Raw genomic sequence first — 18,578 nt, 5'->3', positions numbered from 1 at the left:
GAGAAGGGAAACCTGGAAAATGTCCCAAGTACTCAACCCCTTTTCAGGTTTTTCATTAACACCCAGAGAGCAGGTCATGATGAAAAAGGCCTTCCCCGCACATTCTCTCAGACCTAAAAACGACCCTGAGAGAGTCACTCCAGTCTATACACAGAGAAAATGATTCAGAGACTGAGGATGCCTCCAAAACATGAGGCCAGGAAGTTGCAGGATCCAGCAATTCAGGCCCTGTGCTACGCTGAGTTCCTTCAGTAGAAAGGCAAAGACTGCCCCCATCCTCTGCTCTTCCCAAAACGAACAGGGGCGGCCAGAGAGAGAGAGGAGTGCTAGACACGCCCACCCAAACGAACGAAGAGAGCTGGGATTCCCAAACAGGGCGCGTCCTTCGCTGGGTCCCTTATATAGACCTCACGGGCACTCCAGACACAAGACAGTAGGATTCAGTTCCAGTGACTTCATCCTCATTTCCTCCAAGCCCCAGGCCACTCACCCCAGTTAGGAGATCTCAGTCCACTCACCCTATGCTTATGAAGTCTCCTTTGCTGACGTCCTCAGGTTCGATGCAGATATTCATGAAGTCTTCCGTGCTCTGCGGGGTTAGGAAGATAAACATCAGTACTCCAAACCGTGGCTAATGCAGCCTGGCGTTGCCTTTAAGACTCGCGGGTTCACATTTCGAAGCTGTGTATAAGTTATGCAGGGGACTTTTTAGCAACTTAACCTTTTCCTTTTACATGAAGACCTTTATCGAGGTATAATTTACATACCATAAAATTCATCTCCATTGTTTGTTCTTTATGACCTATATAGGACAAGTAAAACTCAGGTTTGGAGGTCTGTCAAAACTCTGAGTGGGGAGTCTGTGAGGTTCTGTCATTAACAGTCGGCGCCCTTGGAGGCGGGAGCAGCCCTCCCTGCAGGCCGAGCTGTGAGCCCCGCCACCCCAGCGAGTCTTACCGACACCGGCGTCTCACCTGCTACAGTGGCTTCCCGGTGGGCAGGGCCCACACATCTTTTTTAAAGAGCTGTACATGCAAGTCTGGTGTGCAGCAGGCCATTGTGCCAAGGTGATATTTGAAGAGCCCTCCATTCCCAATCCCAGAAAGCTCTGAGCTAACAAGGAAGTAGCTATAAAAACAGACTTGGTTCTAACACTTCCTGCTCCCCCGATTTACCAGCAGTCAGTGGCTAGCAGTACCAGCCCAACCCTTCTCTCTGCGTCTGCTTCAAACGCAGGTTTGTTTCTATACAGACAGGCAGTGCATCTGTCTCCCCAGGCTACCCACAGGCCTCCGAGAGCCGGCAGCACTGCCGAGGGTCACAGGGCTGACCCGGCACGGGGCACCCTCCCCACTGGACACTGCAGTGCACAAAGGAGGTGACTCAGCTCCGAGTTCACCTTTTATTTAATACGGACTTGTTGAATGAACTCCTCCAGGTGCTTGGGTTACATCAGGAATAACCCAACAATTTCTGCCTTCAAAGAACTTACCTTCTACCAGGGAAACTGAGGGATAAGCAAAACACAACAAAATAACAATCACACTAAAACTGTAAGTGACAGAGAATATTAGAAGTATGTCAGAGTATATCAGTACAAAAACAGGAATTATAGAATGAATGTATATGGCATAAATGGTAGGCTACAGAGTACATCAGGAAACAACTATACTGGAGTCTATCAGAAAAAGCAAGAAAAAAACTAGATCAAGGACACGGGGCATCAGTGCCTTTGAAAGAGGGTCCAGGCAGACGGTGGTGAGACGCGGCCTCCGAGCAGACACCTCAGGAGGTGAGGGGAGTGGCAGCTGGACGTCCAGGGCCGAGGTCCTCAAACCCCCTGGAGGGCCGCTTGGAGGGCCTGTGGCAGCTGGACTCCGACCCCACCCTCAGAGGTGGTAACTCCCTGTCCCAGGCAAGGCCCGAGAGTTCTTGTCTCTGACAAAAAGTCCCCGGGTGAGGCTGCCGTTGCTGACCCAAGGCCTGCACTTTGAGAGCGGCTGGTCTCGGGAACAGCAGTCTACAAAACAGCGGGAGCATGGCTGGCGGATGTGAGGGCAGCGAGGAAGCCAGAGTGGACGGTGGGGTGAAGCTGGAGAGGGCAGGAGAGCGAGCAGCAAGGCCCTGCAGAGCATCCCAAGGGATGTGGCTGGGAGGCTGAGTGACATGGGAGCCCTGGGAAGGTCCCAGGCTGGGCAAGGAGACTTGGCTGCATTCGAACAAGGCCTCAAGGGCCGCTGTGCTGGGAGCAGAATAAAGGGGACGGAAAAGCAGGGAGACCACGTGGGAACCTATCGTACAACGTGGACCAGGCAGCGGCAGAGGTCCGGGGAAGCGCCGGCAGTATTAGAAGGTGAGGCCACCAGGACTTCCTCAAAGATTAGATGTGCGGAAGGTGCAGCCAAAAGTGGCTCCAAGATAACTGAACAAATGCGAGGCCGGAATGACCATCAGCCGCAGTCGGGGAAGGGTGGGGAAAGCAGGGCTCAAGGGGCGGAGTCAGGAGCTCAGTTCCGGACGAGCCGAGACTGAAAGGTATAGGAGACATCTAAGAGGATGAGCAGATAGTGACCCATGCAAGTCTAGGATTTGTCCTTTGCAAAGAGTGAAAATGCAAAAATCAACATGCTGTACTACTACACTTACAGATTGGATGAGAAAACCTTATCTCAACAGATATAGGAAAGGTACCTGATAAATATCCACTCATGATAAACTCTCAGCAAAGTAGGATAGAGGGGAACTTCCTTGATCTCATAAAGGGTATCCACAAAAAGCCCATCAAACTCGGGAATGAAGCAGCGAACACTTCCCTCTCCATCCCCTTACGCACTGTAAGACAGTAATTTCCATTCAACACTGTGCTGAGGTCCCAGCCGACAACGTGGTAAGGAAATATCAAAGACCGGAAAGCTAAGCATTTGAAAGGGAAGAGCAGAACTTGCACCACTTGCAGTCAATATGACTGAATCAATAGAAAACCCAAAGGGAGCCATGAACTTCATATGATTAATAAGAATTTAGTTCGCTGATTCAGCATCAATGTAAAAAAAATCAATTACGTGTTTTTTCTACTGAATCAGTTAAAAAATGAAGTTTTAGGTGACGCTACTTACAGTGACATGAAAAATTGGGATAATCAGGCATCTATACCCAGCAAAAGGCAAAATGTTATAGAGAAAACTAAAACTTCACTGAAGACGTGAACAAATCGAAACAAACAGGGCACCAGGCCACAGCGATTGGACAAGGGGGTCGTCCTCTCCCCTCAAGCTGCTCTGCAGGTTCAACGGCATTCTGACGACTGCACCAGATTTTTATGTGGAACTTAGTAAGATAAACATTCCAAGGGACTTACATAGGCCAAGGAGTCAAGAATAGGCAAGTGACTCTTTTAAGAAAAAACAGACTTATAAAACAATGCTAATTAAGAGAAGCACAGAACTAGAACAACTATAGAAAAACAGTGCAATTGACTAGAGGCACCGCATTTCCACCCCTGCGGACACCCGATGTGTGGCAGGTGTTGCAACCAGCACGGGGTTTGGTGGGGGAGTGGACACCAGTGTGTGGCACCTGGGCGAGAACCTTCGACGTGGAAAGAATGAAAACTGGGGCCTTCCCTCTGTCGCCCACAAAACTCAGTTACAGGTAGAAGCACTTCTTTTTAAAATAAAAACGAATTTGTTTGTTACACATCGTTTTAACCTGGTTTTACATCTCATGATACATGGTGAGCGTCTTTCCCTGCAGTAACAAATGCACCAAACTGGGCTGAGTCGGTCCCCTGATCAGCTTGTCCGCGTGCGGTGCTGCCTGACTACAGCAGACACGGCGGCCCGACAGCCTCACTTCCCACACCCCGTGCCTGACGCCTCGGAGACTCTGCCTGTGCTGCTCTAGTGACACATGAGCATTTGGAGCTATCACTTGGCACCTTCATTGTCTTCGAATACTTTATTGCACTTTTACTTTCACAAAGGGTGTGGAAGAAAGAAAACAAATGTGCTTCCAAAACTGGCCCAGAGGCAACAGCCCTGCGCCTTCTGCGCGCGGCTCGTCTTGGCCACCGTCACGTCTGCCTGCACTCAGCCATCCGCTGTGTCCAACCCCCGGGGAAAGGAGCCGTGTTCCAGACCGCACCGTGCTGGGAACACATGTTATCAGACCGGGTCAAAGGGAACTGTGTAACTAGAGATCGTCTCTTTCTGAAATTCTTCTAGGACTGACTCTGTCTGTTGCAACCTTAATACATTCGCTTGCACCAGTGTTTCCAGAATTCCGCGATGTAAGAAGTGGGGGGCTGACTACACTGTGCACTAATCCGGTGATTCCTGTAGGATCAGTTCTAGAAACAGCCATGGCCCAGGGCAGGGCGGCTGCTTTCCGCGCCCGTCACAGCGCTGACACTGCCCATCCCCACCAGCACCGCACGCCGGCGGGCTTTCTGATCTACCACAGCTCGACAGTTGCTGCGTCAGTTTACATTTTTTCACGTTCAGCACTTTTCCTGTTTCCTTACCTACAAATACAGTTAAGAGTTACATCTACTGTAACTCTTACATCTACATTAGTTACGTCTATTAATGTAGACGTTAAGGTTACGAGCGCTGATACGTAAAATTCTTAATGCATAGCATGTAATATATATTCAGTAAATATAAGCTAGCTTTTTCATTTTTTATTCCTTTTGTGAATTTCTGTTCTTGACCTTTGCGGGTTATTTTAGTCCTTTGCCCATTTCCTATGGATTTACCCTAAGGAGTTGGTTATAAAGGAAAGCTATTAACTTCCACTCTACCACATTCTATAGATTATTTTCCCCAACCTGTCATTAAAAACTTTGTCTATAGTTTTTTTTTTAATTACACAAAGGTGAGTGCATTGAAATATGAGTTCTGCCTTAGGCTCCCTCCCCAAGCTTCTATTGCTTTTCCTTAGATTTCACTCTGGAGCTTTAATGGTTCTATTTTTGTACATTTAACTATTGACCTAACTGGAGTTAACCTGGAAGGTAAAGGGAGCTGTGTTACACCATGAACACACATTCCTTTTACAATCAGGAAACAGCTCCACGCTCCACTCATACTGGAATCGGAGTGTGCTGCGCGCCCACCTCGCCCACTCCTCTCAGCCCAGTCATACGTCGGTCACCAGGGTCACTGTGTGTGCCCATTTTCAGAGTGACCAGGCCCACTGTGAACACGCTGCCCTGACTGCATGAAGCCGGATGACGATACAGAGTCCAGAGTTAAGGGCAGCGTCCTACGGCGCTCTCATTAACGTGCACCGCCGTGGGCTTCTCCAGCCCAGCGGTCAGTAGACTTTCCGTGAGTGGCCAGACAGTGATGCTGGAGGCTCTGGGGCCACCGAGTCCCTGTCACAGCTCTGCCCCGCAGCATGAAGGCCATAGACAACACGTATGCACAGGATACCGCTGTGCTCCAGTCCAGCCTTACTTATGGATATTGACCTTGAACTTCATATACTTACCATGTATCGCAAATTATTTTCATTTTCTTCCAACCATTTAAAAACGTCAAGTCAATTCTCAGCTAAGGCCAACCGCCAACCCCTGCTCTATCCAATGCCCGCTCCTGCATCACGGGCAGCAGCCCCGCCCCCGGCAGAGCCTCAAGCAGCACCAGGGACCGCTGAGGTCTGTGCTTTCCAGTGTGGTAGCTACTAGCCACAGACAGCTGCTGGGCTCTCCATAGGTGGCCGGTGTGCTTAAAGAAATGAGTTTTCAATTTTATTTAATTCTAATTAAGTTTAAATTGCCACAGGCGGCTAGTGGTACTACATTGGACAGGGCATGTCAATAGATTGGACTCATATAATAACGTGCACACTTACATGTTTACATACAATTAAAAACATACATAGCGTTTTCCCCTGGGGGCCTGCACCTACATATTTAATACAGTCACCAAAAGAATGGATGTTTTCTCAAGTGAAAGCCCCACGATTTTTCATCCCGGTGACGGACGAGAGCAGCTAACCTTTCATCCCTGAAGGCCTCCTGCCCTCAGGCCCGCCCAGCCACGCCCGGTCCCGTGACCGGGCCCCTCGAGCTCTTAGCCACCGCCTCACCCCCCCCCCGTCCCTCCCTCTGCGCCCCACGGGACAAACGCGAGAACACCGAGTCGGCGGGAGAGCGTGCCGCCTTCGTCAGCTTCCCCAGACACCGCCGCTCCTCTAAGAGAAAAGCGCACTCACGGTCGGGTCGAGCTGGCTGTTCCGTGTGGTGATGGACAGCTCGATGGTGGACAGCTGCAGGTCTCTCCAGACCTCGGGGCTCGCCTCCGGGGAAGGGGCTACGTGGGGGCACGAGACACAGGTCAGCCCCTCCCGGTAGCCGCTCCCGCCGGCCCTCCTCGGCCAGCTGCTCAACTCCGTCTCCCCAGAGCATCTGCGGACCGTCCACCGGTTTCTGCGCTGCACGCTTCCCACACACAGGACAAACAGCCGGGCTCCGCACGGAACCTCCGTGCCGGAAACACCCTCCCAGTGCAGTCGGCAATGCAGAAAGGTCGGTGACAGAGAGGGGGCCACCATTTGCCTCAAATGACTCGGGGTGTTTGTAACCACAGGGCACTGTGCTGGTTTGTGTGCAGTGGCACACGGGAGGCTGACGACAGTGGTCCCCAAAAGGGAAGCCTGGCACAGACTCGGGGGGTCTGCTCTGGACGCCTCTGACCTGACCGGCACCTTCGACCGTCAGCCACCCCACCGCTCACCGTCCTGCGGCTGTGCCCAGTATGACACGAGCCTGCGCAGTATTCTCCGGTACAGAGAGGGCCGTGCGGGGATCTCGTCGGGGACGCTGGGAGGTCTCGCTTTAGGTCCCGTGTACGAGAGGGAGGCTTGATGAGTCTGAGGCCACTCCTTTGAAAGTGAAGAGGGAAAAACATTAACGCACAATTCCAAACTCGGGGAGTCTCCCTGTGCAAAGGCTGGTTAGTGTTCTGCCTAAACCTGCCAGGAGGCTGACGGACCTCCCACTGGGCGGCCTCATCTCTGGCGTGGAGCGTGGGATCCTCGAGCCCTCGTGTCCTGTCGAGGGTCTGTCCTGAAAACCCCGCACCCAGGGGCTGCTGCCCTCGCCGACCTCAGCAAGGTGGGGCGGAGAGAAGACCCGAGTGGACTAACAACCGCAGCTTAGACTCGTCTAAACACTCTTGACACAAACAAGCAGAGTCCATCCCGTGACAAGTGTGTTGTCGCTGGCACACTGACAGCACAAACAAGGAACTGACGAAATTTGGTTGCATCGAACAGCTTGCTCACTTCCGGAATCACCTTCCACATGGAGGCTGGAAGGGTCTCGCCCAGCCTCGAACACCACTCGGGGCTTCTCGGGCCTGCTTCGAGGACAAAGGTCCCTGCGCTCTAGCCTTTCTGTCTACTACCTGGCAGCCCAGGTCCAGTGACGTCCTGGGTCTCACCACTGTCCCCAGGAATCACTAGAACAACGGCCTCGCCCTCCAGCCCTGGACGTCACCTCTCACTGCAGCCACTCACACCCAGAGCCACGTCTGGGCCTCGCAGCCACCCGACACTAGTCCACGTTGGACGTCACGTGCTGCACTGTTTGTCCCAATCCATGTGCGGCGCATGTGTCTCTCAGGGCATACTCCCCTGTTCTCAAGCTCCCACGGGGCGCACTACACACGAGTGACTTTCTGACCCTCTCACCCCATCTGGCCCGCTTCTCCCCGAGTCCAGGGGACCGAGGCGTGGACCCAGCGCCCGCCTCTGACTCACCTCCTCACAGTGCGCTCACCACCCTCTGTCCTGGAGGAGACGATTTCAGTGGCCAAATTCAGTTTGGGGCATCAGATTGTCACCACGTGTCTAAGTGGTGCCCTTCACGCCTGCTAACACTTACAAAGCTGACATTTGGGTCCCCGTCGGCCTGTTCCTGCGTTTGTTTTCATTTCAGCTTCCTCCTCTGAACTTGGCTCAAAACCAGAGGAGGAAGAAAGGGGTGTTGTTCTTGGCCCCTGGAGCTCGTAACCAACCAAGTTTTCAATCACAGTGGGGAGCCCAGTCCGACACGCCATTTTCCCTCCGTGCCGAATTATCAGTTAATTACTGTAAATCGTGCTTTTTTCCGTCACCCCCGGCCCTCTCGTGTCTTTAGTCTCCCAGAACACGTGCCCTGAGAAGCCCCAGGGCTGGGCCCACCCTGTCTCCAGGTTTACCTCCGGGCTCAGTATCGTGGTGGTGGGGAGAGAAACACGCCTGCCGAGTGTTGACACGGGAAAAACAGTCACCCACGCACGCATGTCCCTGTCACCACAAATGCTTGGTCTCAGGTCCTCAGTGCCACTTGATAATCCTTCTAATCCTCTGTTTCCATCTTACTTCAAAGCCCCCATACCGCCACCGCCACCTCAATTTCAACAGGTCACTTGGCTCTCTGTGCTCCGTGAGAACCGCCTTAACTCTCCACACAGCCATCTTCACCCGGACTTTCTCTCCCGTCTTGGGGAGAAAGTGCCCCTCCCCTGCCCGAGGCGACCCAGGCCTTTGGGTCCGCGCCCTTCCACTTGCTCATGGATTTTGCCAACTCAGGTGTGCTTTTCCTCTCCTTTTGTTCACCTCTTCCCTTCTGTTTTCCTGTTGCTTGGGGTTGGAAAGGCACGGATCTCTCTCTAATTACGAACACAACACTCCTTTGATCCCATTTTTTTCACTAGCCTTTGCCTTTTCTATTTCCTTTTCTTCCAAAGTTTCTTGACTGAGCGTCCCACCCTTGGGGTCTCCGCTTCTTCCCCTCCATGCACCCCCTCACCTTCTCCACTCGGGTTTCCAGCCCCGAGGAGGCGGCCACGTTCAGTGGATACTTTCCTGTCTGCAGTCAGACTCCGCTGTTGCTTCCTGAAGCCTCCCTTTCTGCCTGAAACCCTCCCTCCACCGGCTTCTCCACCAGCACTGTCCCCTCGGCTGCCTCTCAGCACCTCTTGGGTGCCGTGTCTGGTTCTTTAAACGCTGACGTTCTGACGGCTGCTCCCAGCCAGGTGTTCTCTCGATGGTACCCTCTCCAAACCCACGGTCTCTCCCATTCATTTCTAGATACTGATACAGGTATGTAAATGACGGGTGATACAGGTCATTCTGCTCAAGGTTTGTCTGGCAGCAGTGTGAATGAAGAGGCGAAGTGCAGCGGAATGTTAAAAAGAAATGAACTGTTGAATTGGTGTTGGAGGGACTGAGTTGGTACATGAGGGGTGACTTCATGGAGGGACGACATTTTCATTTTTTCAATGCGCTTTCTCAAATGCCATTTCACGGAGCACCAACAGAATGGCGCGGGGAACAGCCCCACGCCGTGACCTGCCTTTACCTGCAGAGTGCTGAAGAAGTAAGCTGCTTTGGTTTTCAGAGGCCCGAGATACCAGTACCTGAGAACGATGAAGACAAACATCTAATTAGAATATGAAAGGAACGATGTCGGGACAGACAGCGTTTGTGACAGATGCGCCCCTGGAATCACACCTCTACCAGCGTCTGCTCTGAGGACCGAGGTTTAGCATAAAAGAGTGTCACAGTCAACTTTTCATCTGCGCTTCAACACCGTGTCACACAGCCTGCGATCAGTGCCGCGCATGCAGGTCCTTGCAATGTACCAGGGGTATAGAGTCAGTCTCCTGCAGTCTCCGGATCCATCAGCTTCCCAGTCATGTGTGCTTCCAGCCACAGACGGGGGAGGTGCCACCCACAACCTAGAACCCACTGGTGTGTTCTCTCACACGCCAACGTGCAATCAGAGGTGCAAAGCAGTGTGATTTCACACTACTCGTGTCACGCATCTTGAAAGTGGCAACGTGAAACCGGGGAGGGAGGGGTGCACGTCATGCTGTGAGCTGCCGCCACACGGATGCTGCCGGGGGGACAGATGCCTGCGTGGAGCTGGACAAGCGGCAGAGTCGATTCCTCCTCACAGTCTGTGTCCCCGACCAGCCCGTCCTAACTGCTCCCTCTCTGATGCGATCGATATTCACTTACTTAGCAAAAGAAATACAGAGTATAAATTCCTGCCTTTGAGGGCTATCATTTTATAAAATACGGTCCAAAAAAGAAACAGAAAGCAGTAAAGACCATATAAACATACGTGACACAGCCTGAACTGACCACTGTTTATTGGCAAGGAGAGTGAAGAAGGATGAGGAATCACTGAGGCCCAGAATCCTGGGTCGGACGTGCTTGTGGCTCAAGCCCGCACCGAGGGCGTGGAGTTCACTGCCACGCACGGGATTTCGATGCGGGACAGAGGGAAAGAGCTCGCTCGGGCAGGAGCGGCAGCCAGGCACAGGAGACACTGCGGGTGAAAGGCTGAGAAGGATGTGTGACTGTGAAATCAGGGGCGGTGACGGACTCAGCAGGGCCCTGAATGCCAGCACCAGGAGTTCAGAGAGAACCCCGAGAGCCCTGTGCAGCCGGTCTAATTACTGCTCAGGTGAATTCTGTGCTGCTGCTCACGAGGACCTTGACCTTCAGCCAACGTCACGACTGGCTCCGAGTCGGCCAGACAGAAACACACCCCGGCTAGAGCACTTCATTCCTGATCTGCCAGCAGCTGCCCCCTCTCTACCAAGAGCGAATTCCGACAGCTAGGACGTCACCTCCTGCCTCCCTGCTGCTGCTTCCACAACACACACAGCAGCTCCACGGACGGTCCTCGCTGGGGTGCCAGGTGACCGGAATTGAAAAGTCGACGTTCTGAAGTCAGTCAAAACAGGGGCAAGGGTGTGAGAGATTCCGGACAGGGCCCGACCACTGCTGGTGCCTGCCTGCTGGTCAGCGCCCTGCAGAAGGCCGTCTGCCCGCAGCGGGCTTTTCCGGGCATCACTGAGCGCCGCCACTCGGCCAGCTGCGGGGACGGCCCGACGCTACAGATGCCCCACAGGGTACCGCGGGGAATCAGGATGGCCCCGGGGACTGCGGATGACAAGCTGTGAGGCACCGAAGGACGCGCGTGTGGACACAAACCAGCACCCCCTCTCCCTGGACAGTCCACGGTCAGGAACGTCACCGGCAGGACGGACGCAGTGAAGCAGGGGGAAGGCCTCCGAAGTGAAAGAGGGGTTTCTTGCTGAAAGCTACGTGTGGGATGGGTCACAATTCACTCACAACTAACACGATGAGCCCGTTGTTAAGAAAAGGTAAAAGCGAACACACACCACCGAGGCACCTCGGCCAGGGCCCCCTTCCGTCCCGCCCCAGGGGCCTGGGCCCACAGGCCCTCTCTGCAGCAAACGCAAGAGGACACCCACTGTGGTCAGGCCAAGGGCTTCCTGTCCCACAACAAAGTCTCTGAAAACAAGTCCGTTCCCCTGAGGAGCCGGCGACAGCCCTGTAATCACCGCCCCCACTGGCCTGTTCTTTCCCCCTCACCATGGGGCCCTTCCGGAACCCACCTTTCTCCCCTCCCTGCCTGGACCTCCCGGAGAGCGCCTCCCAGGGCTGTGACAGCGCCCCAGGCTGCGTCCCCAGCAGTGCCTTTCCCTCGGCGCCCAGACGAGCAGGGCGAGGGGTGGCAGGCCATCCAGGTGCCCTTCTGTCCAGCCTGAGCTCCAACAGTGTGTGTGGAAACAGACACACCCCTGTCGCCCGGGCCTGCCCCCGCCTCTCTGCAACGAGATATGAACCTCTGTCTCCACGAACCGTGCATCGGACTCCAGACCCGCCACATCCACTCCCAGAAGATCGATGTTTACAGACACATCAGAGAAGGGAAGGGAAGAAAAAGACGGAGAGCACCACACGCCCACAAGTAAGTCTTTACTTGCTGACTTTGACGCCCGCGTCGCGGAAGGCTCCCCACCGCAGGCCGGTCATCGCAAACACAGGCTCCTTCTCGCCCTGGAAGACAAAGGCATTTCGCCGGAATTAATGATTACGGCGGCTCGGAACTCTGTGCAGGTTAAGGACCCCGCAAAGGGTCACGGCCTACTTTTCATCAAATCGAAATCTAAAAGGACATTCACAATTGAAGAAATCAGCTCTGTGAATGCTCAGTGAAAAGTACTTGAGTAAACCACGCTCTAAGTGAAAGTAATTTTTGTGATTAGGCTTCAGGAATCGGCTGTGAGGGAACCTATTATCACACTTCAGACTGAGAACTAAGAAGGACCCAACTAGGCTGGTTTTCAGACCGATTTTGGCTCCCATGCACTTGACCAAGGCCAAGATAAGGTAGGCCTGCAGTCCCAAGTGCGAGCAGAGCCCTGGCTCTCTAGAACGGGTCACCTGAATGTGACAGCACAGTCAGGCATTCGTCCTAACAGGTCAGAACGCAAAGTGGCCTGGCTTTAGCCCAGTGCTCTATGGAGGAAGTTGCCCATACATACCATAACCAGCCAGTTTCTAATTAACCCATGAGATGAGCAATGGACACACACAATAAGGAAACATGGGCGACACAGCTACCACCTCAGAGCGTTCCTGCCCCGTGATGGCCCTTCCTTAAGGTATAAGTAGTATATACACCAGCTAGGGGGCTTCTGTAGCTCTGAATCACAGCTAAAGCCCAGGAGTACCCTGCGTTCCAGACAGAGCTGCCCGGCACCAGACACGATGCCCCCATCTCCTAGATCAGGCGGAAGCAGCTCGATTTCCAGTGCTTCAGGCCATGTGAGCAGGAGACCCGGGGCTGGAGGAGAATCCTTGACCCCGGGGGCTGCCGGCCTGGAGAGGTTGGCTCACTGTTCCCAGGGAGGGCGCGCTCCACCCTCAGTCCCACCTTCACTCCCGTTCCCACTACCCCCGAACCCAGGGAGGGATTTCTGGGAGAATCACACACGAACAGCGTGGCCGCTCAGTCCTTGGTTGTGTGCCTGCCCCAGCATCAGGTCTGCTTTTCTGCTTTCTGCACCCGCGTGAGCACAGGAACAGGAACGAGAGCCGGGAGGGCAAAGAGGGGAGGGCGAGGCCACTCCCGGCTGGCAATGTGGCACGCAGCCGTCTCCTAAGGCCAAGTGCAGAGCGTGGAAGGCAGCAGGGCTTCCAGTCATCCCACCAGATTAGGCTAACCGTTCACTCATCCTGTTCCCCACAGAATTTTGGTTAGCAAATATGTATCATATGTCAGCGGCCAGCAGTAACAAACGTCTGCCCTCAGAGGGCCCAAGGTGCAATGGGAGTCAGACGCAGCAACACAATACAATGCGTGAGGTTCAAACAGCATCAAGAATCACGGAAGTGTGGAGCAGCTGCAACTGTGTGGCACGTGTGTGGGGAGCAAAGGATGTTCGGGGAAAACACATAAAATTCACAACGAAACCAGTGGAATGGTGAAGAGTCGGGGTGGCCGGGCGGAAGAGCAGGGGAAAGAAACGAAGGAAGAAAGGGCACTCTCGCCCGTGCGGAGCAGCACTGTGTGCGTTGGCCGGGACCGCAGGAGCGCTCCCCGACGGCCCCTAAGATGTTATTAAGTGGGACTAACTGCTACTATGAACAATGACAGGGAGTCCACGGTTTAGTATGTTGGAAAGTACCGAGCTTATTTGGCTTTGCAGGTCAGGTTTACCGCAGCCGTCCTCACGAGTCTGTAAGAAGTCGCATCACTACAGATTTCCCCAAGGAGAAACCAGCACCCGGTCTTCTGGAGCCGCTGGCTGGGCGGACATTCTCTGTCGCATCGTTCCTGGGAAGTGCCGTCCCACACACCCGGTGGGGGCGTCAGTGCTGACACTTCCTCCCCGGGCTCAAGACTCTCTCCCTGCATCTGAGGGGGAAGAGTTTTAGGACTATTCTGTTCAGATGAACGGAAAAGCCTTGTGACCTCGAGGTTCCACTGAGTTGGGTGCTATGTCCTAGTGAGGGTGCTCAAGGCCCTGGAGGACAGGAGATGAGTGTGAGAAGCTCTAGCAAAGCCCAGCCAGCAGCCGACGGACACAGAGCCAATGGGATTCGTGAGGGGCCCGAGGGTCAGTGATGGAGAGACTGGCCCGTTGGGGACCACCTGAGTGCAGGAAGAGCAAGCGAGCTCTGAAGGACAGAAGAGGAGCCGCTGCACCGTGGCCTCTGAGGCCCTGCCACCAGCCAGGACGCACGAGGGCAAAGGGAGCAAGGCCTTCTCTCGCAGCCTCCCCTATGCTCCCCGTTTGCTTCTGGGTTGGCAGGTCCGAGGGTCCGACCAGAAGGATGAACTAGAAAGCATTCCCTCCGTACTCCCAGTAGTTACTTTAGAGTCAGGTCCTGTGCATCACAGATGTCTGCGCAGGGAAATGCCCTTCCAAACTCACAGGACAGCACCAAGAGGGACACCACCTGGGCGCAGTGAAGCGGGAGAGCGATGGGACATAAGACAGAAAGTGTGGACGCCACTCCTGTCCCCAGCACAGCCAGTCACATGACCAGAGGACTCTTACTTTCTTATCTGTCAAACCAGACACTAATACTCGTCTTGCCTTCCTGGTGGAGGCGGAGGGCCAAATGAGATGTGAGCGCACACTGAGCAAAGTGAAAAGCTGCATCGTAGCTCCCAAGGACTATTTCTGTTTATCTCTGGAACTTCCCGTGATATGATTAATCACGGGGTTGGGGTTTGTTTCCTGAAAGAAGAGCGGTGTGGTCTTGGGCTTCAGCTACGACACTAGGGAATCAGGCCTCCCCTCCCTGTAAGGCTTGCCCCGTGTTCCGAAAGCAATGTCCGACGTCAGGAGGAGGAAGAAGACAAACCCGGCTGAGCCCCGTGCCTCAGACAGAAACCACCGTTGAGCAGCTGGGTGTCGTCTTCTGGGATCTGATTTTCAGTTTGCTGCTTCCTGGCTCGTGTCGTCAACACACCGAGCCCGCAGAGACCCTGACACTGCTTTCATCCACGCACAAAACCCGCACACGGGGAAGCAGACATAAAGGACACAGGAGACATTTACGAGTGCCAGTCCATTCCCAGTCTCTCTGGAACAGCTTATGTCCGGATGCGCCTTCCCGGTAACACCAATATTGCAGAATATCTTCATCTTCATGCCGCCTGTGGTAACTGCAGGTTAAGATTTCAGTACGGCCCTTCCATTCTGTGACAACGACATAGCTTTATCAGGTGCCAAGGACTCAGCTGCAACTGAAATCACCTTTGTCAAGACCAGTGAGGTCCCAGCTGGGAGCACAGGGAGAGAGGCTGCCCGCCAACAGTTCGGGTGTGAACATGCGGACAGCCAACACTCTACACCAACAGCAGCCGCACCCTAGGAGGGAAGTTACGTTACAGCAGGTTCCCCTCCGCGATTGCTAAGTAACCCGATACTGTGTGGGGGTCTAACAGTTGTGGCAACCCCTGGGACCCCTGCCCAAAGCAGTGCCTTCACTGGTGATGACGACGAAGTGGGAATTCTCACGCGAGCATTCCCACCACACTTACAAACCGGGGACTCTTCTGTAAGATCCCCGTGGGCGAGGATTCTTCATCAGCACTATTCTGCTTCTTGATTCCAGCTGCCCCAAAACCAGTCGGGAGGAAGCCGCCAGGCTGGCTCTGTCTTTCTGTGCTGCCTCCCCAGGGTTTGAGTACTTCCTCACCTTGTTCTCGCCCTGCTCTGAAGACCAGCCCCTCAGAGAGTCCTGGTCACCCAGCTCAGAGAACGGCTTCCAAGACCGAAACCCGGGTGCCAGGTTGGCTCGCTGCTGTGGGGAGTTACCAGTTCTCAGCAATACGGCTGCAGAGCCGGTAAGCATCTCTCTAAAACAATTCGTGAGTTCACCTACAAATCAGCCACAGCGTGCCAGACCACCTGATAGAAAAAACGGGAAGTTCAGCTCCCGTCTAGGATGTTGGTGCTCCTGAGAACAGTGTTCTCTGAAAATGAGAAAAAGCCAGATAATCTACAAAATCAAACCACATCTTATGCCTGTCAGAAGGCTGAGATTGTGAGACAACCAAGAAAAATGAATTCCAAAGAAAGACAAGGCCCTGCTAGGACAGACAGGACAAGAGAGGGACTTGCCCTTTGGCAGAACGTGGGAGACGGAGGCCGCCACCACGCACACCGCACACAGGGGAGGAGAAACCAGGCCGGTCCAGGGCTCCTCGGCCGCCTCTGTGCTCAGAACGGCCCCGAGGCAGAGGCACCCCCGAGGCCCAGAGTCGGTCAGTGGGGGAAGCAAACACAGTGACACACGACATTGGGAGGAGAACGGTCGAATTCTCAGATGTGATGAAGATGCCAAAGGTGAGGTCAAAAATGGGGAAACCAACCACCAGCATCACAGACTTCGCAATGCTGGGCTGTGTGCTTAAAAATGGCGACCACAGTAAATTCTATGTCTGTTTTTAACCGCAGTTTTTAAAAGGAGCATCATTAGCACACTTACTGGTGATAAGCAGAATAAACGGGTGGAATTATTTTTCCCCGGGGAGCTTTACTTGGGGTAGGAAAGGGTAAGAAGGGGGACTGTTGTTTTCATCATCGCAGCTGAACAGTGACATTCTGCTTTCTTTACGTGTGTTGCTTTGTGAATATTTTCAAACTCAGGAGAGGACTGTACCTTGATCTGCAGGACGTCAAGTGGGACTGTCTCTCCTCTCACGATGGCAAGTGTAGCGTCAGTAATACATCTGCAAGACACCAAGGAGGAAGTGGTCGTGTTGTGAAAAATAAGCAACACCTCCCCGCCGCCACACACACACTCACATACAGTCACACATACACACACACACACACACACTCTCTCCCTCCCCCCCCCCCCGCCCACAGCACTAACAGTTGGCCCAGGATAAAAAGACAGTTCTTTAAGATGCTCTGAGAAAACAGAACCAAGATGTATAAAAGAATTACTAAAAAAATTCGGGGGAAGGCTCTGGTACAGACTCGAAGGGAAGGCTTTGGCACAGAGAAGTTTATACCAGGTACCAACCATTTAATTACTTGACATTCACTGAGTCTCCACATTACGCCTGATCCTGATTACTGGAAAATATCCTGCTACTCAAATGGGTGACAACAGAATGTGTTTCGATCATTCTACTGAAGTATTTCTCATTGCCCTAACCACCATCGAGGGTCACTGAAGGAGAGGATGTGTCAAAGTCATCTCAGTAAAATATAATCCACAACCCAAGACACAGTTCTCTTATTTCCCAAGATTACTAGGGTGTACTTCATTTTAATTGCCGACTTTTTCGTTCAAAGACACAATACCCTTCCCGTTTACATTCTGACAGTCAGCTGAAATCCACAGGTGAAAAAGGCGTGGTCTATCAACATCAACGCAGGGCGGGAAACCACGCCAGGCTTAGAAACCGTTCTCGAGTTTATGCTCTATTGGAGCCAAGGTCAGACACACATTAGTGCACACAGAGAGTCAGCAAAAGAAACAATAAGTCACCAAGTGGCTGGACAACCAGGTATCTGCCCTTGGAGCAGGGAGAAGGTGTGAACCCACATCAAACCTCTCCTGGCCCAGCCTGCCTCCCAGCGTCCGCGTCGCTGGCTTTTCCCGCCCTCAGGACCTCAGCTGGACCGTCACCGCTTGCCCTCACCAGCCTAGACGCGGTCCTTCCCCATAACCCTCCACTACTGAGCTGTGTTCATTTTCTCCATTGAATTCCCCGAAGGCCTTTTCAAAGGCAAAGCAAAGCAAAGCAAAACAAAACAAGAAACCAAGCGTCCACGTATGTGTGGGCCTAACTCCAGACACTTTTTTTTTTACTGATCTGTTTCCTCTTTTGCCGACACCAGGCTGCCTTGGGTTAATGTAGCTTTAGAGCAAACCTTGAAATCAGATAGGGTAAGTCCTCAAAAACGTTTATGCTTTCCCAAAATTATCCTGTCTCCTCTAGTCCTTTATTTTTCCACATGAATTTGAGACTCTACTTGCCAATTTCTTCAACAAGTCTTCGCTCGGGAACTGTGACTGGGACTGTGCTGACTTTATGGGTCCATTCAGAAAGAACCAGCAGCTTAATATCGAGCCGTGAATTGTGTGAACACAGGTATCTTCCCACACATTTAGGTCTGAGTCTCTCTTCAGTGTTTTGTAGTTTTCACCGTATAAATCTTACACATAGTTTCTTACACTTATCCCTAAGCAGTTCAGGTTTTTCTAAAAGCTTAGCAATGTTAGCATTCTATTGCCTTTATTACTGCTGTATATCTTTTAGAAAAATATATATAGTTGTCATTAGTATTGAAGTAAAACGTATTGTATCTGGAGTTTAAGTACAGCTGCAAGACAGGAGTTATTCAGAAATTAGTTTCCATTCAAAAAAGAGCAGCTTTTCTCCTAATACTGCCCCTCCTAGTTTATTCTGCTCTGTACAGTTCCTTTTTTTAATTTAAGTTTTTTTTAGAAGGGGGAAGAGAGGGAGAAAAAGAGGGAAAGATACATCAATGGGTTGCCTCTCCCATGTCTACAAATGGGGACCTGGCCCACAATCCAGGCATGTGCCCTAACTGGGAATTGAACTGGAGACCTTTTGGTTTGCAGGCCCGTGCTCAATCCACTGAGCCATACCAGCCAGGGCTGCCCTATAGAGTTCTGATTAAGAATGTGTATTTGAAGCCCTGGCTGGTGTAGCTCAGTGGATTGAGCGCGAGCCTGGGAACCAGACAATCGCGGTTCGATTC

At 52.8% G+C, this 18,578-nt stretch overlaps 1 protein-coding gene across 1 annotated transcript in view; it reads right to left on the bottom strand.

The window, feature by feature from the left end:
- The window catches only part of AGK (acylglycerol kinase), a 74,802-nt gene that overhangs the window by 3,103 nt on the left and 53,121 nt on the right, over positions 1 to 18,578 (bottom strand). The window contains exons 9-14 of the mRNA XM_037138936.2: positions 16,498 to 16,567; positions 11,795 to 11,871; positions 9,353 to 9,410; positions 6,741 to 6,888; positions 6,220 to 6,317; positions 519 to 589 (exon numbers count right to left, since the gene is read on the bottom strand). Of these exons, the coding sequence (XP_036994831.2) occupies positions 519 to 589; positions 6,220 to 6,317; positions 6,741 to 6,888; positions 9,353 to 9,410; positions 11,795 to 11,871; positions 16,498 to 16,567 (522 nt within the window). The remainder of the gene's footprint in view (positions 1 to 518; positions 590 to 6,219; positions 6,318 to 6,740; positions 6,889 to 9,352; positions 9,411 to 11,794; positions 11,872 to 16,497; positions 16,568 to 18,578) is intronic.

This window comes from Artibeus jamaicensis, unplaced genomic scaffold (assembly GCF_021234435.1).
Source record: "Artibeus jamaicensis isolate MK-2021 breed Jamaican fruit bat unplaced genomic scaffold, CSHL_Jam_final scaffold_2172, whole genome shotgun sequence".
Classification (NCBI taxonomy): domain Eukaryota; kingdom Metazoa; phylum Chordata; class Mammalia; order Chiroptera; family Phyllostomidae; genus Artibeus; species Artibeus jamaicensis.
This window is presented reverse-complemented; position numbering and strand designations above follow the sequence as displayed.